Source organism: Medicago sativa, chromosome 1, assembly GCF_051527215.1.
Source record: "Medicago sativa cultivar Bolivia chromosome 1, Bolivia_mono, whole genome shotgun sequence".
Lineage (NCBI taxonomy): Eukaryota > Viridiplantae > Streptophyta > Magnoliopsida > Fabales > Fabaceae > Medicago > Medicago sativa.
Genome location: NC_140749.1, coordinates 31,448,656 through 31,472,088, shown reverse-complemented (window position 1 = coordinate 31,472,088; position 23,433 = coordinate 31,448,656). Strand labels below are relative to the sequence as shown.

At 32.4% G+C, this 23,433-nt stretch overlaps 1 protein-coding gene and 1 long non-coding RNA gene across 2 annotated transcripts; one reads left to right on the top strand and one right to left on the bottom strand.

Annotated features, from left to right (window-relative positions):
* Positions 1-4,427: 4,427 nt before the first annotated feature.
* LOC146954283 (uncharacterized) lies at positions 4,428-4,980 on the bottom strand. The gene is made up of 2 exons (XR_015012619.1): positions 4,841-4,980; positions 4,428-4,744 (listed from the first exon to the last, which is right to left on the bottom strand). It is a non-coding gene; the product is annotated as an uncharacterized LOC146954283 (long non-coding RNA).
* Positions 4,981-18,762: 13,782 nt separating this feature from the next.
* LOC146954282 (golgin family A protein) lies at positions 18,763-20,558 on the top strand. The gene is made up of 2 exons (XM_085715643.1): positions 18,763-19,360; positions 19,965-20,558. The coding sequence occupies exons 1-2, from the start codon at positions 18,910-18,912 to the stop codon at positions 20,207-20,209; spliced, it is 696 nt and encodes a 231-aa protein (XP_085571769.1). The 5' UTR covers positions 18,763-18,909; the 3' UTR covers positions 20,210-20,558.
* Positions 20,559-23,433: the final 2,875 nt, after the last annotated feature.

The following is a 23,433-nucleotide window of genomic DNA, read 5'->3' as shown; positions in this document are numbered from 1 at the left end:
TTGGAAATCACCAACACATGGCACGCATTTTCATATACAAAATATTGCTATGACTAGGTTTTGTGATTGTTATATCCATAAATATATAACAACCATCCCGAACTTTCTCCTCCGGCCTCAATATGCCGTCGTTTCATGGTTTCTCCTGCGTATCAGCTTCTCTCCTCCATTCTACTCATCCACGCGCTCAGTCGCACCAAATAATACAATGTTATACTTAAGTTGGATTTTCTTGTTTTAATAAATATTCTCATTTTTAATTTTAGTTTTTATAAACTTTTTTTTAGTTTTATAATCTTCAAAGGTTTCCGTTCACGTTTTTGGTCCTTGCTTTAAAATTAGGTTATATACATCTTAAATATTGAATGATTTTTTGACAAAAATATTTATAATATTATAAGAATCGTTCCAAACAAAATTAGAATTTTATAGAAAACAACATGAATATTTTAAAATGCTTTTCATTCAAAGGTTAATTTAGTTGTTTTCAAAAAAAAAATATCTACTTTTAACTTTTTACTACTTTTGAAAAGTTATGTTTTCTTTACTTTAAGATGGATGATGTATGAACAAATAAAATATGATAACTTTTTTCCTTTCAAAAAAATGTTATAACTTTTGTAACAACACTATAAAAATACACATAAAATAAATATTAGTTTTAGGGAAATGTTAACGAGTGTCCTAAAGACACTCATTAAAGACTTTAAATAGTAAATTTTATCATATCAAGAAAAAGATACTATTAGATTAATCTTCAAGGTATATTAAGAGATAAAGACAAAATCTAGATTTATATCAAGGATGTGAAGCAATCCAATCAATAAGGCATCCTTCTTCAAACAATCTTTTGAGCTTTCATCACTCATTATCATGCTAAAACATTGAGGATAATGTCCAATTCAAATATGGGGTGGAGGTACCTAATCTTGTTCTTCTTTAATCTATGTTTTCTTTTGTTTTTCTTACTTTCACTATTACAGTCAACTTACTCATTGGTTGAACATTTTGTTTTAATATATACTTGTAATTTTAATTCTTGTGTATGTGTGGATAGATGGTTAGTAAACTTTTTATTTGATGAACCAACTCTATGCTTGAGAAGTTATCCCTACAAATGTGAGTCATTATATGTCCTTTAACAAAACCAAAAAAAAAAAAAAAAAAATTCTCCCTTTTCCGTGTTTTGAGTGAAATCTATCATAGATTTTGTTCTGGATCGGCCAAAAGGACCCTTGGCCCATTTACTTAGGTCCAATACAATCCAAAGCTCAAACACCACGTTTGACAAAGTTACTTGCGACACACCCCTTCTACACAAGAGGGGTGCACGGAACGAAAGAGACTGGTTCAAACGAACCACAACGTCTCTTTGCACGTTCCCGCAATAAACTCTCTGGTGGTTACACTTCCCACGATTTCGTAACCGCCAGAGCCAGGTGTGCCATTACAACGGCTCTGCAGCCCTTCACTTCTATAAATAGGGGACTCACGACAGTCCCCAAGGTAGAATCTCTCTTCCTTCTAAACCCTCACTCTCTGATCTCTACTGACTTGAGCGTCAGAGTGTCTGCAAGTACACACCCTCATCCGCTCCAAGAAGCATTCTGACGTATTCCACCACCGTCACAACCACCGCATTCAAGGCACCGGCAGTCACCTTCTGATCAGGTACGATCAGATTTCATGTTCCTCTAGAATTTGACTTGTAACACTTTTGAAGCTATTTTCTTGTGAAGCATGTATAATGAAAATGAAGCACTTTAAGAATTTTGGCCTTCGAAATTTTCTATTAACCACTACTTTCCCCATTTGAACTATAAATTACTCGTTTGGGTAACCAAGGCCAAATACCATTTTTGGTCCTTTTAGTTTGACAGAATTCTCAAGTTAGTTAGTTTTAAGTTTCAAAAGTTTCAAATAGTTCCTTTTAGTTGATAAGTTATTTCACTGTTACTCTCGTTGTCAGTCTCCATTTCAAGACTAACTTGAGAATTCTGTCAAACTAAAAGAGGTATTTGACCTATTTATAAAAGAGAAAAAGAAAAGAACGAAGCGCAGTAAAAGGTAACTACCCTATCTAAGAAGGTTGGCTTGACCCGTAGGTCGCTTTTCTCAAAACTAGTTGATTCCCCAGATGCATAAGGAGGTAGAAGGAAATTGCACTTACTAAGAAGGGTGACCCGACTCGTAGGTCATTTTTCTTCTTCAAAAGTAATTGATCCTCAACGCCTAAAAAACATAATACAAATGCTCAAGTGGATTACACCATTAAAAACCAATTACCCCATTATAAACTTAAAGAGTGCTTTTTTTTTTTAATCATGTTTGCTTCCACAAGAGAAATAGTGGAAAAGTAGGTTTATTGTCAAGCCTATAGCAGGACTTATTCGCTGATAAACAATTTAGTGAGACTCAATTACATTCTCCTAAAATGAGTGATTTTGTGAGTTGAGTGCCCATTTTTGTTGAGAAATTGTGACTTAGAGAGCCTAAGACTCTAACTTGAAACTTAAGTTAGTCAGCCCTTGATTTTTGACTTTGCCCAATGCTTACACATTCATTTGAATTTTGTTCTTATTAATTTTTATCTTTGCTTGTTCCTAATATTTCATACCGAAGCAATTGCTTGAGGACAAACAATGTTTCATGCATGGGGGGTTTGATAACATATCTTTATACGTATTTTATGCATTTATTTTATTTAAATAGTTATTATATTATATTTTTAGAATTACTTTACTACTTTTTATCTATTTTCCAATAAATAGATATGGTCAAGAGATCTTGAAGAATTGATGAAGAAATAGTGGAAATTCATCATAAAACTATTTAAATCAAAAGGAGGCTAAAGTCATAGTTGGTTACGACCACCTGTAGCCAATCACTATGGTCATAGCCTACCATCAACAGTAAAACTATATGTTTTACTTTGTCTATTCGAATGGTTTTGTAGAATTAGGTGTAGTTAAGTCTTGTGGCTAATGAATTTCACAAATTTAGAGTCTATCTATGAATTGGCTAATAATACTTGCATCTCATCATCACTTCATTGTAAACTCTTAGCGCATGATCATGTATCTTGTTCTTTGCATTTCAATAAGGTTTTAAGTTTATTTACTTTTGTTTTTCTTTTATTTTTGCTCTAGGCCCATCAGTATGATGATTGAGAAAATTTTTTCTTGTATTGGATTATGAAAAAGTAATCCAGTAATAAATTTTTCTTTAATTCTAATTCTTTCTTTTTGTTTAGGAGTTTCAAAGAACATAATTCAATCTATTGTTTTTAAGTTTTAATCGGGAAATGATTGTTTGAAAGTAACTAAACGATCGAAGATCACAATTGATATAAGATCAAACAATCACATGGTCATAATCTTTCAAAACATATTGTATCAACGTTGTAACACAAGTTGAAATCGATATCAACATATAACAATTGAATCATCATAACAAAATAATTTAAAACATGTTAGGCATCAAACTATGTACCTAAAGGTGAAGGTAGATGCTAGAAATATATGATTGGACAAGGGATTTGAAATATGAGAATAGTCTAAAATATCTAGATGTTAAATGAGGTAATAAAACTTAATTGATTTTAGCAAAATTGAATCCATAAGAATAGGGGACTAAATTGGTTTAGAATACACTTTTGCATCCTTAAAAGAGGGCATTACATACCTTAGAATTACCTCATATTTAGAGTTTAAAATTTCATAGAATTAGGAATGATTCAGATTTAGTTGGTTCATCATTGTGATGAAATTCAATAATTCCAAGAATCTTTAATACTAAAGAAATTAGGAGAAACTTTTGATACTCACAAATCATCAACCTCTCAAATATTAAACATTTATAGGTAAAGAAACTAGGAGAATTTTTTTATACTCGCAAATCCCTACACGAACGATCTTTTAATTACACGACAAAATCGTGCACTTGTAGGCTTATCACCTTACATTGAACCTTAGATGCCCCTTATTGCTATTTTTTTTATTAATTAAAGTGACAAAAATGTTTATTTTACTATTGTTCCTTAGGGGATTCGAACTCAAAACATTAAGGTTACATAGTTAAACTCTTACCACTGAGCTAATACCTTAAGTGTAAACCTAATTAATTGCTCTTTGTATTTTCATTTATTTGTTAAAAATTACAAATAAGTTTGTCTCACCAACACCTACACAATTATTTTACAAGATTATTATAATTGTCTAAGTAACATTATCGTTTTTTATGTATTTTAAAGGAGAGCAAAACATTGGAGGTTATACAAAAATTAGAATGGAAGAGAAATGCATGTAACAATTTATGTCATAAATAAAAATTTATAGGCATATAGGTAACATATAATATTTTTCAACTTAATCATTCAAGATATTATTAGGGCCATGAATTATCCGGAATAAAGATAGAAAACAATCTAAACATTATTCTTTACATCCTTATTTCATAACTTTACAATCAAATTATTTAGTGCAAAATCATAATTATTTATATGGTCCATGAAATTAGAAAGGTAAGAAAATACAAATTATTGGGTTCCTCTACAATTACTAAATGAAAGCTTATGGAAATTTCTAGCAGAATCTTATGGGCACATTATCTCAAATACATTCACAATTACCTACCAATGTTTCCTCGATCATAACTGGCACAATCATATTGCACCAATGTTTTTTTGGAGGCAAGCATATTTCCTGATCTTTACAATCAGAATTGTTTTGACATATAGAAAATGCTGTGATAAAAAAAAATACAAGGATGTAACTAAAATAAGAAAAAATATTATGTAGGAAGGAACTAATAAATTTGAGTAAGATAGAAAATGGATTACCATCGACGTTTATTGCAACAATAAATAGTGAAAAATAAATAATCATAAGATAAACAAACTTGACAATTTGAGACATACTTTCTCCTCTTTGGATGTAAGAGATAAAATATGTTTTTATCAATTTACGATTTATAAAATTTATTTTTTGCCTTATGTACATTAAATAGTTTTCATATATTATGAAGATGTTAACAACCTTTCTAAAATTAAAATCATTACTAAATGTCTCTTAAGTAAATCAATGTGTTGTATTTGTCCCTTTAGCCTACATAGTAATGTGGTTATATAAAAACTTATAATTAAATTTCTCTTAAAATAATCAAGCACACAAGCAAGAGGTTTTCTATGCTCAAGCACAAAAGCAAGAGACTTCTAAACAAACACAATTACAAAGAAATATGTTTGGGTTTGAACACTTAATATACAATCAACGGTGTTCACAATACCAATCAGATAAGACTCTTAAGACTCTAAAATTTCTAATATATGAAAGTTTATAAGAAATTCTATGTTTGTGATGCATAGCAAACATATATTATCTTTTCAACCAGACTCCAGGGGCAAAGGGATGCCTAATTACAAAGGATGGTGACGAACTCGCACGTCCTGTGAATGCCGATGCAGTCAAGAAATACGTTGTAAAAATAAAAAAATAAAACCAGCTCGATAAGTCGCAAACCTAAAAAGGGGACTTAGGCAAAAATGAGCGTCTCGGTGGACTGAAAACTCGAAAGGGCGGTCCAAGCAAAAATTAGAGACATGAACAAAAAAATGATTATCCTGATAGGTTGAAACCCGAAAGGGCAATCTATGCAAAAGTTAAGGATTATGACAAAGTAACTGCATCGGGTCAGACGTGATTCACTTGGGGCACCTCAACGGTCAAAAGATCTCCGGTTTGAAGCATCTGCAAATCAAAGACTCGAAACGGTGGAATTTAAAGATCCGTGGAGCCACGCCATTGGTAGGCCACCACTCCATAATACTTTTTGAGCTTGTGCCCATTTACTTGAAATTCTCATTCATTCTATTTACAAAATTTCTTCTATTTTTGATGTTAATACTTAAAACAAAAATTTTCAAAAAAATTCTTTTAAAATTTTTTCATGTCTTTTGAAAAGCATAAACAATAAGTACATCTTTTTTGAACTCATGAGTAGGAGAAGCATAAATCAACATCCGTCTCATGAACGGTTAAATTCTGCAAGATAAGTACGACCAAGGCTGTGAGAAAACCTCTGTCCAAAAAAAACAAAAAGAAAAAGAAAAGCTCGCTAAGTCGAAAATCTGAAAAGGCAGCTTAGGCAAAAATGAGCGTCCCGGTGGACAGAAAACCCGAAAGGGCAGTCCAGAAAAAAATTAGGGGCACAAAAAAGAATACATTCCTGGTGGACTGAAAACCCGAAAGGGCGGTCCAGACAAAAGTTACGGATTCTAAAAAAAAAATATATATTCCTAGTGTGAAGATGAGAAAAACACAAGAAAGGGAGGTTGAATTGTGTTAGATTTTTCTTCTCCTAAAACTGAATTTACTTATTAGAAGCTGATAGAGTTTAGGTTCTGATGCAATGTTCAGAGTCTAATTGTAGTGGTTAAATACGAAGAGGAGAGAGAGAGAGAGAGAGAGAGAGAGAGAGAGAGAGAGAGAGAGAGAGAGAGAGAGAGAGAGAGAGAGAGACAGAGAAATTATATAGGTTCCTTCCACAATCTAGAAGTAGTCTTGTCCCCCTTGCACTTCCAAGAAGAGTTCACTAAAATCAATATCTGATTACAATTACTCAAACACAAAAGCAAGAGACTTCAAACTAACTCAAGCACAAAAGCAAGAGATTTCCTATGCTCAAGCACAACTGCAAGAGACTTCATATGCTCAAGCACAACTGCGAGAGACTTATAATCAAACAGACTTGCAAAGAAAATGTTTGAGGTTGAACACTTGATATACAATCAGTGGTGTCTACAATACAAATCAGATAATACTCTTAATACTATAAAATTTCTAAGATATGAAAGTTGTTAAGAAATTCTAAGTGAACTTTGATGTGGAACAATTTCAGCAGAGTTTTGTCGCTTGTAAAATTGTTGTAAGTTTCTCTTTTAATCTTCAAGTTTTCACTCCTTTATATAGAGGTGTGAAAGAGACGTTGTAGATTGTCAGTACATCAAAAAGAGTCATTGTTGAAGCTTGATAATCACCAATGATATGTTGCTTGATTTGGTTATTGTCCTATGAGGGAACAATTTCAAATCCATTCCTTGTATAGAGAATAATCAGCGTAGGTGCAACTCTATTGTGGTACTATAACAGACATGGTCAGTGGAGTAGTGGTTGTACAATTGTACTATTGTTCTTTTTTTTCTGCGCTCTTCAGTGGATAAGCATCCAATGCCTTCAAATTCCTCTGAATTAGTCGTTGCTCCAAGCTTTCATTTCTTCTGCAATCATAAGCATTCAAAATAAAAACTTATAACAAACTGAAGCTTCCGGTCTTCAACTTCTAATGATCTCAGCTTCTAATGACGTCAGCTTCTAGTAGACAGCTTTTGATGAACAACTTCTGATGACTTCCGCTTCTGATGATCATCAGACACACTTTTCTTCAGATGCTTTTTTCTTGCAACACAAGCTTCATTTTGGAATTCCATTGCGCTCATCTGTCCTTCCAGAACCTATATTTGATATAAATTTTTGTTTATGGTGCTGCACACTTGAAACACATATTAGCATATCCAATTGGCATTTTTAATACCTTTTTATCATCAAAACTTAAAGTGGTATTGTTAAACATATTTTGTTCCAACACGGTGGACTAAAAACCCGAAAGGGCGGTCCAGGCAAAAGTTAGGGATTCTCAACAAAAAAAAAGACAGAGGCATGATAGTTCAAGTGTGTCAATAAAAGAATACTTTGTGCCGGATCACAAATGGCGACTTCTTCTGTTCTTTGGGTTAACAATGGGCTTTCTCCCCAAGATTTGTCTACTTCATCATCAATTGCTACCTTAGGTCGGGCTTTACCCCTACAATGGTTTGATCCTTCTCCAATGATATTATCTTCAATGAAGATTGTCGAGTGTTTGTACTACAATGTCGGTCCACTTCCCATCTTACCTGTCCAGTCTTGTTTCATCAAGTTATTTACAGTCGTACAGTTACACCATCATACAAGTTATACTTCCATACATAGATTCATACATTCATGTATTCATACATTCATGCATATACAATGTAACACCAACGGCTGACGAGCGCAGGGGAGTGATCGCCGGTGCACAAGGCACGACAATGAGCGGCTCCCGACAGCTTATAGAGGAATCGAATCACATCGGAATGAGAGGGATCCTGAGGCCGTGTAGGTATGGGACTACATGGTTGAAAGAAGGCTTATAAGAATTGTTTGGTACTACCTATATTAACAAGATGCATCTTCTTTTTGGTAGCTCATTCCATAAGAACTCCATAGTTAAGCTTGCTTGACTTGGAGCAATTTTGGGATGGGTGACCTACCGGGAAGTTTCCCGGTAAGCGTGCGAGTGAGGACAACACAAGCTGAAAAGACTCGTGTTGGTTTGTGGGGTCAGTCGGCAATCCTAAAAGAAGTCTGGGATGTTACAAATGGTATCAGAGCAGACCTCTCCCAGTACGGTGTGGTTCGGGGACGAACCAGGCGGAAGCTGCTGGGATGTAACACCCACGGCTGACGAACGCAGGGGAGTGATCGCCGGTGCACAAGGCACGACATAGAGCGGCTCCCAACAGCTTATAGAGGAACTGAATCACATCGGAATGAGAGGGATCCTGAGGCCGTGTAGGTATGGGACTACATGGTTGAAGGAAGGCTTATAAGAATTGTTTGGTACTACCTATATCAACAAGATGCATCTTCTTTTCAGTAGCTCATTCCATAAGAACTCCATAGTTAAGCGTGCTTGACTTGGAGAAATTTTGGGATGGGTGACCTACCGGGAAGTTTCCCGGTAAGCGTGCGAGTGAGGACAAAACAAGCTGAAAAGACTCGTGTTGGTTTGTGGGGTCAGTCGGCAATCCTGAAAGAAGTCTGGGATGTTACACACAACATATACACAACATCATTAATACATGATTGTATTAGTCACCCAGAGTTTTGTTTGGCTGTATTTCTTCAGTTCAGGTTTTGACCCAAGCAGCAAGTGGCAATTTATTTATAGAAGTAGCTTGCAAATACATTCAAATTTGTCACAAGTGTCATCTCCCAGTTTGTCAGATAATGAGACGTCACTAAATTTTTAGTGTTGGTTTGTGGGGTCAGTCGGCAATCCTGAAAGAAGTCTGGGATGTTACACACAACATATACACAACATCATTAATACATGATTGTATTAGTCACCCAGAGTTTTGTTTGGCTGTATTTCTTCAGTTCAGGTTTTGACCCAAGCAGCAAGTGGCAATTTATTTATAGAAGTAGCTTGCAAATACATTCAAATTTGTCACAAGTGTCATCTCCCAGTTTGTCAGATAATGAGACGTCACTAAATTTTTAGTGTTGGTTTGTGGGGTCAGTCGGCAATCCTGAAAGAAGTCTGGGATGTTACACACAACATATACACAACATCATTAATACATGATTGTATTAGTCACCCAGAGTTTTGTTTGGCTGTATTTCTTCAGTTCAGGTTTTGACCCAAGCAGCAAGTGGCAATTTATTTATAGAAGTAGCTTGCAAATACATTCAAATTTGTCACAAGTGTCATCTCCCAGTTTGTCAGATAATGAGACGTCACTAAATTTTTATTTGTCTCAAGTGTCATTCCCTGTTTTGTCGGATAACGGAATGTCAAAAGTGTCATCTCCTGTTTTTTCGGATTACGAGACGTCACTCAATTTCTTTTCCTCAAGTGTCGTTCCCCGTTTTGTCGGATAACGGAATGTCAAAGGTGTATGTCGGATAATGAGATATCACTCATTTTCTATTTTCTCAAGTGTCATTCCCCATTTTGTCGGATAACGAAATGTCAAAAGTGTCATCTCCCGATATGTCGGATAACGAGATATCACTCAATTTTCTTTTTTCTCAGAGTATCATTCCCCGGTTTGTCGGATTACGGAATATCAAGAGTATCATTCCCCGGTTTGACGGATAACAGAATATCAAGAGTGCCATTTCCCGCTTTGTTGGATAACGGAATGTCAAAAGTATCATCCCCCGTTATGTCAGATAACGAGATGTCACTCATCACAAAGCCCAGTGGATTCTGGAAAACTTTCATGAGCCAAGCAGATAGCTTGCAAATTCTTATCTTATCCAAAAGTGTCATCCCCAGTGTGTTTGGGCTAGAGATGTCACCAATCAAACATATTTCCAAGTGGCAAGTTCTGCAAACAAACATGCTTTCAAATACATTCAATTTCCCTAGTGTGTCTAATCAAGATGTATTTTCTTTCATTTTACCTTTATTAAGCTATTTCACATTGATAGTAGGTAAAACATGTCATCTCTTTTATATTTTGTCTTGCTCTCTCACATCGACAACAGACAATGTCATCTCTTTTAAATTTTGTCTTGCTCTTTCACATCGATAGTAGACAATGTCTTTTCCTTCATTTTTTTTACCTTCTTTAAGCTATCTCACATCGATAGTAGGTAATGCTTGTCAATTTGTCTTCATACATCTATCAATGCGATAGTAGATGACCCTTTGTTCCCCCAGTGAACTTACTTTATCCCCCAACAGAGTCGGATCCCTTTCTTTAATGAACTCGAGCATCCTTTAGTTGTTTTTCTCCAGTCGAATCATCTTCGCCGCATTCATACTTGCATCGTGAGCGTTCATAGCTTTGCATTCATAGCATTTTACAGTCAAAATTGGTCAAAAATTGCGTACTCTATATTTAATTCTCTTCGGCCCGTCGAATAAAAAAATTCATTTTCAAGTCTCCGTACAAAGAAACTTAAATAAGGGAATCTGTCATACCCCATTTTTGACCCATTATACTCGTCTTTTAAGCCGAGATTTTTCGGTGTTTCACACGAAATTTCGGCAGAGAGATATTTTAAAATACCTCATTTTTGGTTCCGAAGGCGACAGTTTTAAGTTTTTATTATTATTTTTATTATTTTATTTATTAATGTTTTTATTTTATTTTATTTTAATTGGTTTTTATTTTTATTATTTTATTTTTATTTCTTTAAGATTAATTTCGAATTTTTATAATTATTTTCCTTGAAATCATTTTTATTCTGTTTTTATTTGTTTTAGTCCTTTTTTTATCCAAGGGTCCATATTGTCCAGATTGTTCTCATTATTGTCTAGATAGGCAAGGGCATTTTCGTCCAACTATTTTTGTACTCTGCAGTTCTTTTCCAAAAATGGCAAATACTCCCAAACCCTAATTCTATCAGTACTTCCATACCACAATTACACTGAACAGTTCCACTATAAATAACAGCCAAATTCCCCAATCATAGGAAGCACAGATTGAGAAAAAACCCTAATTGTAAACCAGCAAAGAACAACAAGAACATATCAAAGAACCAAACCCAGCCGAACTCACAAATTAACATCACAAACACAATAGAAATTTGGCCATCACCATTTTCAAACTATAAATCCCAACAGCCAACAAACATCCAAACCTAGCAATACAAACCTCATGACATTTGAACCAAGCCAAACATCAACACCACATAAACATTTGAAACCAAATCAACCCAAATCACATAACCGAATCACAAGCTTAACCACATCAACATCTAAAACCGAAACAAAATTTAAAAGAAGAAGGTAGGAACAATTCTAAAGTTTCTTTTTAACCTAGATCTAGGTTAAATCTATGCTTTTCTGAAAATTAGGGTTCGGCCACCACCTGGTTCTAGAGAGAAGCCAGAGCTTCTCTCTCTAGAATCAGGAAAGGAGAGAGGTTTTTTTTTTGTTTTTGTGTACTTTTTTTAATGAACCCTATTTGTACTAATCTAAAAAAACCGATCCACCGCTCTAGTGAACCGACCAGTACCCATTTTTGGCTCGGCCCACTTTCTCTTTGTTTTTTGATTCTTTTTTCTTTTATTTTATTAACTACAACGCCCCTGCTTGTTGATACACCCCCCCCCCCCCCCCCCCTATTTTCTTTTATTTTATCTTTGTTGCATTATTTTTATTTCTTGCCTTGCTTTATTTATTTTTATTGTCTTTTCTTTTTCTTTTTTAAGCATATATACCTATATGCAACATTAACTAGGGTTTTCTTATTTTAGTTTATTTTTCATGAATTTTTTTATTTAGTTTCTTTATTTTATTTTTTTTGTTTATTTTATTGCATTTTTCTTCTTATTTTAGTTTATTAGCTGCTTTTATTTTCTCTTTATAATTTAGTTTACTTTATTGCTTTTTTAATTTATTTAGTTTTATTTAATGCCCTTTTCTTTTTAGTTTATTTAGGACCAACATCAACTCATGCATTTTTTATTTCTTTTATTTAACATATTTATTTAATACCTTATAACATCTCATGCATTTTTTATTTCTTTTATTTTTCTTTATTTAGCATATTTATCTATTTCATGCATTTGTCATTTTATTTTATTGTTTGTCATTTTATTATTTATTTATGCTTTAGAATGTATTTTAGGGACAAATGTAAATATAAATGAGAATATTGCATTGCATGCATATTTATTTATTTTAGTTTATGCATTTTATATTTATTTGCTATTTATTATGCTTTATAATGTATTTTAGGAACAAATGTAAATATAAATGAGAATTTTGCATTGCATGCATATTTATTTATTCCGATTTATGCCAAAAAAAGAAAAAAAAAAGTAGTATAGTTTAATCCGAGGTAAAGGGTACTTTCATTTTGATCCAACGCTATTATGAAAAATCCCTCGCGCTTTAGTTTATTTTATCACGCTTAATTTTTTTTAGACTTTAATTAGAAAAACATAAAATCACAAAAACATTCAAATATTCAAAAACCTCACAAAAATTTCTTTTTTTTTAAACAAACCTTGATTTTCAATCAAGTGACTTCTACATATTTTTTAAATCAAACTTCAATCAATTTTAATCATATTTAGACATTTATTTTCTTCAATTAAAATCAATCAATCATACTTTATTTTTATGCCACTTCAACTTTCTACATTTAAAATCATTTTAAAACTTTAAAATGAATCAAACAAATTACTTGACTTTTTACCCCAAACTACGTGATTTTGATCCCGCTCGGGTACGTAGGCAAAATACTTTGTCTTTCCAAATCAACAAAATACAAAAAAAAATATTTTCTTTCTTTCCTCCCTCATTTACACTTAACTTTTTTTGCAACAAATAACCAATTTAGCACAAGATAAATAAAAACAAGAGGTTCCTATAGAGTACTATAGACGTTTAGGGTGCTAATATCGTCCCTTTATGTAACCAACCCCCGAACCTTTAATCTCTAAAAAATAGGGTTTATTCGAACTTTTCCCCTTTTCCTTGGAAAAAATAAAAGCTTGGTAGTGGACTTAAAATTGAGAGACAAACGCTAATCAATAGCTTGATATCCAAAAATCACCGCGACAAGGCCATTGGGACGTTACTAACCTAATTGGTCTATCCCTCTGATGGCTAACTGCACCTGTTGATTGCACGGTGATCCATACGTGTGGGGTCTTGCTAATTCAAAGGTAATTGAAACATAAACTTAAATTGGCTTTCCAGTTTTTCCCAATGAAATGAAGGCCAAGGTTTCATTAGGTCGCCCCATCTATGAATTTTAGGACACTCATAGAACACCCTCTCTACGCTCTTAGTAGTTCTACAAACGGGCATCCCTAATCTACGTCTACCTTACTAAGGGTTTCAAGAGAATGGTTCGATAAAGATTTATTCCCCTGAGACGCTTGTTTCTCTAATTACTAACCAGTTACATCCTAGGTTCAGCAGAGTTACTACTCAGTCTTAGTAATGTCACCTTAAAGTACTTATTAATAGGGTCAACTCTCTTTTGGTATCTTTCGCTAGTTAATAATCACTTACTTCTTAGACATATATTTACTAGTATAATGCTATAGATATCAAGATATAAGTAGCAAGATAGTAATAACAATGTTAGGCTCTGTCACAACCTAAGTACCTAATCTAGGGTTACATTCCTTTGAAATAAATAACTAAATCAGGAACATAATAGCGAACAAAAGAATAAATAAAAAAACGACATTATATTAAATAAATATCCAACAAAAATAAACATAGGTTCATCTTAGAATTCTAACCTAAAAAGATTTAGTTACACATGGTAACTAAAATAAATTACTAAAGATAAAAACATACCTTAGAAAATCAAAGAGAAGATAGAAACTCCCCCGAAGCTCCAAAGTTGCATTCCTCTTGAACTGCCACAATTCTGAGCGAGAATTTCTGAATGAGGAAGGTTAGTATTTATAGTGAGAGTTTCTACCGGGGTTTGGGTTAAAAGTGCGGGCTTTACCCAACACGGAAGTAGGAAAAGACAGTTGCACCCCACATTTTTGCATGCACAGGGCTACCCTAGGCGCATGGCTTATCAAATCCATGCCCTATGCATTTTTTCATGCCCTAGGTGCATGGCATCTGTTTCCTGGGTCCAATTTTCTGATTTTCCGTCGTTTTAGGTCTTCGTCTTCAAATAACTTGCCACAAAACTTAACGAACATAATTCCTCCCTTTTGTAAGTCTTCTGAGGCCTCTTGAAACTTCATTCTTGGTTTTCATAAGTCGTCACAATTCTTCAGATGTTCTTGCTTTTTTCGATTTGCATGATTTCTTCGTGAATTACTTCAAAACCTCACTAAAATTGCTATGTTTCGGGAAAACTAGAATTACAAAGTCATATATAGAAAACATTACAAAAGTCCCGAAATCATAGGCAATTGTTCTAATACTCCTATAATTAAAGTTATAGATTAAGTGGTTTATTTGCTTTAATTTCTCTCCCCTGATGACAATTGGATGCTTGCATTTTGCAATATTTTTATGGTATTTTTTGTTTAAAAAATACAAAAAAATACGAGTGAAATGTAAAAAATGAACTTAACAAAAAAAGGAGTCGTACTAACAGGAGTCGTACACATGATGAAAAGCTTAGAGGTGAGATGCTTAACGACGATGCTAGAATGATAATGCAAGCGATTTATATATAACATAACAAATGCCATATGTAAGCTCTCTTTGTTTTTTTTATAAGTGATTTATAATGCTATATGTAAGCTCTCTTTGTTTTTTTTTTTTCCACATTTCTTAAGAAAAATTCTTAGTGTAATTAACGTGTCAATTTTGTATGTTATTATTACCAAATTATCCTTTGTTTGTATGTATATTAAATTTGCTTTTTCATATTTCAAGGAAACTTAGTAATATTAATTAGGGGTATGTTTAGGTAAAAAAATAATAAATGTATCTAATAATTTGAAAAGGAGTTTACATTTAGGGACAAAAATAAAGTCAAATGGGTGGTTAGATATATAGACACATGGAGTAGCTTTTTGTATAAGACTTACGGGCCGTTTTGGATTGGCTTATTTTTTAGATTATTTAAGACAGTTTATGCAAACAAATAAGCTTTTAAGTATTTTTTTTACAAAAATAAGTTTTTTTTGTAATATTCATAAGTTTGTCAAAGTAATTTATGAAAAAACTATTTAGGAAGATAAAATTTTTGTTTATAAAAACTTACGAATTAACACAAAAGCTTATTTATTTGCATAAACTATTTTTCATAAGCTAAAAAATAAGCCAATCCAAACGGGACATTAAAACCACAATGGCCAATTTGCTAGATTATCACTTATTCGATGAATATATTTAATGGAAAAAAATACAAAGAAACTATGTTAAATTGATTTACCGGCCAATTTGAATTGAAAGGTTTTTTCTTATTAACTTCAATTGCTTTTTTTTAATCTTACACCCATAAGTTTACATTTTCAGGACATATTCTTCATCTTCATTTGGTCAAAAAAGCCAACAAGGTTACATCATATACGGATAAGGACAAAGGATAGTAATTGTGACAATTAAATGCAATACCAAATAGGATGAAGTGAAACACAAACCAATTTATTGATATTGGTCCTTCAAGGGAATACAAAACTGCAAGGCCATAATAACAAGAATGCTTCAAGTCCTTTTCAACAAGGGAATCCAAAGGTGGCAAGCACAAACAATTATTAATGATTTTTGTACAAGCATGATATTATATGTCGTGTATTGCGAAATATATAAAGATCATGCATTGAAATTTTGTTTCAATGGAACCAAAAAGACAATTAATAACATGCAAAAATATAAAGTCCCAGCATGGCTAATGCTATAGTTTTGAGAATATAGTTTGTCACACTCACACTCACACTCACACTCTCTGAATATGCTTCCCATGACTATACCCTCGTTGTAGGCCTAATATAGCTACCGTCATCTATCTAGTTATGTATGGACGAATAGAAGTTTCATTATAATAGTTATGCATTACACATGTAGACAACTTGACAGTTGTTCCAAATGCTTATTTTCATAGTATAAATAATTAATTAATGTGTCTTTTTTCCTAAAAAATAGGTGGGGTGTAAGTGTTACTCATGTGACTTATGGGGCAAAAGTTTATTCCATTATTAAGGAACAATTTTTTATTCCTTATTATTAACCATGGGAAATTTTACCATTAATTAAAAATCTATAAGCATAGGTGAGTCTTTCTTACTCAATTTGATTGAAATTGACATGGGGTTTGCACAAACTGTCATTTAGTTAGTACATTTTTTTCCTCTTCCTTGACAATTAATTGCACAAATTGTCAGTTAGCAAGTTCAATTATTTCCTGCTTTCTTGACACTGAATTTGTGATTGATAATAAAGTATGATTTTTTAAATAAACACTAACAAAACTTCACGAGCATATTAGAAGTTATATGTACTATCCATATGTGTCAATTGAGGTTACTGTGCAGGGATGCTTTGTACAATTATGCATTATTTCATGAGAAAACTAGGTGTCGTCAAATAATTGGAGTCATGACAAATCTACCCCACGCTCCAAAGAAATATTTGCATGTGAATTTGTGAATTCTCCTTATATTTGCAGCCATAACATGTAGTGTCCTACTCATCTCTATGTCTAGTTTAAAATCGTGCTTCAATCCAACAAGGAGCCATACATTCAAAAGAAAAAGTTTAACTTAAAATAGAGGTCACTTTTAATTATAAGATTATAATTTTTTGAATTGTGCATTTAATTATTATCACAAATATCACTCTCAATTCGATAAGTTTTACTTTATATATGACAATAGTTAATATTTTCTATGTAACAAAATATATGCAAAATTGAGTCAAAGAAAATGAATGTATTGCGACCAAATTCAGAGTAAAATAGATCAATTTTGTTTGACTTGGTTTTGCTTATATTTTATAAGGGATGGAGTCTATCAATACTTGATAAGGTTAATTTGTTAAAACTATTACTCTCGTTCTATCATTTATACCTTATTTTTTGTATGTGTGAAATGAACAACGGGATGAAAAAATGGTCTTTTTAAAAAAAAAAAAAAAAAAAAAAAAACTAACTTGTATTCTTAAGGGCACATGTTAAGACAACTAAATGTATCCTTAAAAAAAAAAAAAAAGACAACTAAATGTAGAAACATAGTATTGCGAATTGTGCATTTAACATCTAAGAAGTATACAAGTTTTTTTTTTCACAATGCAAAATTTATTTTTATTTCCATTTTTAGTTCTTAACTTATGCCCTTAGAGCAAAATAGACCAAACTTTGAGCAAAATATATCAATTTTGTAAAACTATTGTTCTCGTTCTATCATTTGGTAAAACTATTGTTCTCGTTCAATCATTTATATTTTTTTTAGGGAAATGTTAACAAGTGCCCTTAGGGCACTTGATAAGAGGTTTAAAATGGAAATTTTGTCTTAAAATTTGTGCATTCAACATATTAAAACATCAAAAAGTAACTTTTTCTATATAAAAGTTATCAATGGTTTCTATTTTTTGAATCCTTAACAAGTGCCCCTAAGGGCACTTGTTAGGGCACTTGTTAACAAAACCCTTTTTTTTAATATGTGTGAAATGAACAAGATGAAAAGATGATTTTGTTTTTGGAAAAACCAACTTGTGCCCTTACCTTAAGGGCACATGTTAAAAAAAAAACTAAATATAAAAACATAGTATTGGAAATTTTGCAATTAACATCTAAAAAGTAAAAAAGTTATTTTTTTTACTTTTCAATGCAAAATTTATTTTCATTTCCTTTTTAATTCTTAATTTGTGTCCTTAGGGCACAAGTTAGTTTGATTCTTTTTTTTTACTAAGTGTAAAATCTAACTATTTATATTCCTTTATATATTTTTTTTGGTTAATAGATGAAATGATAAGAGCCATTGAAAACTCACACTCACAAGTGGGTGAAGCGGGGTTCAAATCTCAGACACGATATACGACCTAACAATTTCAGCTTTTATTATCAGTTAAGTTAATTAGAATTTACGGACTCTTTCTATTCTTTTTATTTTTTGTCACGTAACTTAGTAGAAAAAATTTATCTTGTTAAGGACACGGAAACACTCTTTCTATTCCTTTATTGTTGTCGTTTTACAGTTTGTTACATATGTGATGTATTTTTTTAAAAATATATCATGACAATCAATAGATTTTTTTTATTTATTTTCAATATAATTATTTAATATTTTCCTATAATTTATATTGCCACGTACTTTCTATTTCTATCTCCCTAATAAATAACTAACGATAGTATCGAAGCAAAACAATAACTAATGTTATAGTCAACTTTGAAATTTACAAATAGGAACAAATATCTTTATGTTATTCACTACCCTTGTTTTCACCCCCCTTCCATTATTGAATTTATAGAAGTATAAGTACAATTATAACCCTTATCTGACTTCATAAAATAGCCCAAAATTCTTGGTGCTTTTTCTATCAATGTCAGGAGCCTAACCTGTACATAACTCCATATTTAACCCTCTTAATTATTATCCTCTTTTCATCTCTCACTATAAGAACAAACTACAACACTTGTCACAAGGGGCCAATTCAAAGATGGGGGGAAGTGTTAGTGTTAGCAAGAAAAATGAGATAAAGTATCCACAAAAATATGTAATGAATTTGAAAGAGAAAGTGAGACTTCTACAAGAAGAAATAAAGGAGATAATGTGTGATAGGGAGAAAGAGAGTAGGAACTATGAGAGGGAGATAATGGTGTTTGCTTTCAAGGAGGCAGATTGGAAACAAGAGATGAAGAGGTTGAAAGAAGAGGTGAAGCAGTTGAGGGAAGTGGTGGAAGAGAAGGAAGAGAAGATAAGGGAGATGGAAGAGGTTGGAATGGTTGAGAAGAATTGTGAGAAAGAGTGGGAATTAATGGGGACTAAGCTTTTGGTTCAAGAGATGAAGGAGGAAAGAGCAAGGAGAGATGAAGCTGTTGAGAAGTGGAAACAACTTTATCTTGCAATTAAGAATGAGTTGGATGATCTCATCCAAAGAACATATGATGGTAAGTTAATCATAATTTGTTATTAATGTCTTAAGACATGTTTGAATTGAGTTATTTTAGCTTATTTATGAGCATGTTTGAGAGTTTATAAAAACAAATTATAATGTGTATAATCTATCTTTTTATGTTATAAGTTGAATTGAGTTATTTTAGCTTATTTATGAACATGTTTGAGAGAGTTTATAAAAAACAAATTATAATGTGTGTAATCTATTTTTATCTTATAAGTTTTCTAAAATAGCCTATAAAAACAGTTTATAGTTTATGCCAAAAGAATTTTATTTAATTTTTTTTTGTAGAAATAGCTTATAAAATAATGATTATATAATAATTGTTTAATTAAGATTTTTATCCAAACAATTAGTGTTTGTATTTTTTTTGTGATTTGCATTAGTCTTTGTATGCTATTAATGCCCTTTGAAAAGTAGTGTGTGGCAGATGGGGTTCAATCCCATCATAGTACTTTTCAAAATTAGTCAATTAATATGTGACAATAATGTGGTGAATTATTTTTATTATCTTCTTGAGAAATATTCATACTACTATGCATGAATGCTATGTTTGAACTACTTGAGCTTATTTGCTTTTGGAAATATACTCACAGGAGATGGTTTGTATTGGAAAGCTGAGGAAAATGACATACAAATTGAAAATCTGAAGAGGGAATTGCAAGAGAAAGAAGAAAGCATAAAAGCTTTAAAAGCTCAATTAGGTTCAGTGGAGAAAGAAAGGTACAAACAAGAAAGGGAATTTGACTTGTTAAGGCAAAGCTTGAGGATCATGAATGGCAAGAAGAATCCAATTCAAACTAAAGAGAAGAAGAAGTTGAAAATCAAATTGGGAAAATAAAATGCAAACATTGGTACATAATTGCTTAGATTTCACATCTAAAATCTAAAATTGGTTGAATAGGTATTATTATTGTATTTTACAAGTAAAAGTGTGAAACCACTTATTTTAATTCCTTGTAGTTTATTTTTACACCTTTTTAAAATAAGTAAGGCAATACTATAAAAAAAAAGTCCTTTGGATCTTGAAAAGGACACAAAATATGAAGGAAGATTAGCAATTTTTTTCCTTGTGGACTGGCTTATGTAGTTACTGAATATGCCATGTCTAAGGAGTAGTGAATGAAAATGAATATGTTTTTATTATATAGATTTAAATACGGTCTATTTCTAAAGGATTTCTGCTCTAATACTTGTGTTTCATGCATCTATTTTCAAAGGCAAAAGGGTGGGGTTACCACTTAGCCAATGAATGGTTTGGTTTCCTAGGATTGCGCCCTTTCACACAAACGAATATAGAAAAATAGTATGCTACCCTACCAATGGCGAATTAATATTATTTCATTAATCTACCGAAGACAATAAGAGTAAAAAAAATGACCCTTAATGACTCAAAAGGGTTTGAGAAAGAGGATTAAATATATAGCAGATAGAAACCACTCACAACATTTATTTGGGCATTATTTTTCTCACTCTATGAGTTTCTCGCACGCCCTATTTAGATTCTAAAATCTGAAATGTTTTGGAGATTTTTATTAGATAATTATGTCATTCGGATTATATAATCTAAGCTGCATAAGACGCGAGAAATCAATAGGGTGAGAAAAGAACAAGTCTTTTTATTTTATTCACTAAACCTGATATAGGCAAGGGTGGTGCTAGCTGCAGTGGCCCACAGGAGCAACCTGGGCCTAATAAGTTGGGAAGGCTCAAATGGATCATCGTCAAACAAAGGAAATTGCTCTTTAAGCTTCTAAAATTGCTCTCACGTATCCGAAAATTACCTTAATACTAAAACGGTAGTTAACTACCGTTCACTCATAATTTAAAAATATTAAGGAGCGAATGACAGTTAACTAATGTAAGAGTTATTGAAGGTAATTTTGAATGCATGAGAGTAATTTTAGAAGCGTAAAGAATAATGCTCTCAAACAAAGGAGGTGGAATGACTTTATTACCATTAAGTAGTAATAACTCATTTAATTCTATAAAATTGGTGACTCGTTAGCTTATTTTGATTTTGTTAGTAAGGATTTGGTTGAGCCAAAAAGATGGTAGAATACTTTGGCTATTTAAGATATTGTACCCGCATTATGAGATCTATCAATGAAATTGCAATCATTCCTTTATTGGTACTTTCTTAGGAGGCTTTTCTAACATATAGAGTACACACTACCAAACTCATTTGATCGGACACTTGGTGTATTATTTGCCTTTAGGGGACTCAAACTCGAAATCTTACTTACAATCAGCTTCATATCAAACACTTATTGAGTTGTGTGGAGCACACTAAGGACAATTGTATCTGTCACACAATACAATATTTACATATTCTTAGCAAAAATAATAATTATTCATGAGCCAGAATTAGGGGAGAGAGAGTTTTTTTTTTTCAAATGTATTTATGACATTCTTGACTTACACTGTGATTGATTTGCTAGAATTAGAGGAGAGAGAGAGAGAGAGAGAGAGATTTTTTTTAGGGGTGGGAGAGTTAGTGAAGAGAGAAAGAGAAGAGACATGATTCACTTATGTTTGCCCTTGTACTCTTGTCCTTCACTTCCCGCGATGAGCTTTGGCTTGCTTCCTCCTCTCTTGCATTTTCTTCCTTCGTGTGGTTTTCTTCCTTCCATATTCCTCCAACTTTGATGAAGGGTCAACAACTTTGATCCATCTCTTTGTCTATCATTTTTTTTAAGGAATCTCTTTGTCTATCATTGTCTTCATATTTTACACAACTCACATCCCTACCTAATTTGAATTATTGTCGAAAGTTTCTCATTAGACTCATGTTTCTATGTTTATTCCACATGACGAGGGATTTAATTGAGAAACTTTTGACAAAGACAGAGATTATTTTGAAATAATAGTAGAGTCAGGGACTAATTTGATAATTACTTACAAAGACAGAGACTATTTTGATAGTTTACTCCTTATTTTTATCTTCTCTTTTTCTATTTAACCAAACCAAAGAAGAAAGAATAAAATACCTTTTTACCCATTTCTTCTCTCTTTCTCTTATATCAAACACTACACCATATCTAATATATTTATGACATCTTTATCTCTGACTTCATTCTCTCATCTAATTTATTCTCATGCCAAACAGGGTGTTAATTTCAAATGTATCATATCGAAATGATATTATAGTCCATGTACAAAGATAACTAAATTAGAAGCAAATATAGACCACTAATTAACAATTATACCCTCACTTGTGAGCCGTCACTTAAAATTTAGTTTCTTCTCCTTCATTCACTAAAGATGAGTGGTTAATGGTCAATTTTGACCCCAAAATCACCCCTCTAAATTGTTGTCTCCTTTTCTTTTGTACCATAATTTCAGTCAAATAAATACAATTTTATCATAATAAAAGGACACTAATTAACAATATTCAAGCCAAAAAAAGAAAAATCTATATAACACGTGGTATATAGTATTCATGCAAGGGTATTAATGGAACACAAAAATTGCGGCACCTCCGTGTTTCTTTGCATTGCAACAAAACAATGAAAATAAAATATAGTGGGCCCCTCTATTTCTTTTTTTATCTTTTTTCGACGGCTCTTCGGTAGTCCAAATGAATGAAGTTTGCACCCTTTCTGACATTTCTCTCTTCGTTCTTTTTTTTTTTTTTGAAAGACTGACATTTCTCTCTTTGATGCCCCCCTTTCGTCTTTATTTCTTCTGTCCAAACCAAATGCGTACCGTAAATGATGGAGCTCCATTCATCTCCCTTTTATAAAAGTGGGATGTTTGGTTGTCTATGATGCTAGCTTTGGTGTCATCAATGACATTTTATTTCTTGACAAAAAGAGCAATATAGTTTTGTTGCAAGATAAAAATGGAAGTTAAGTCTAACCAAATGAGTTAGACTCTCTCTTGGTTTGGATATGACTTGGTGAGAACGCATTTTGCAATTTATTGTAGAAAGTGATTTTAAAATTTTGATTAACATGATTGCAAATACTACAAGTCCAATTTCGTCATACATGGATGGTAATTGATGTGTTGATTGGTTGATTAAGTTTAACCTTTCTCTACATTCTCTGAATTGTATTAGAT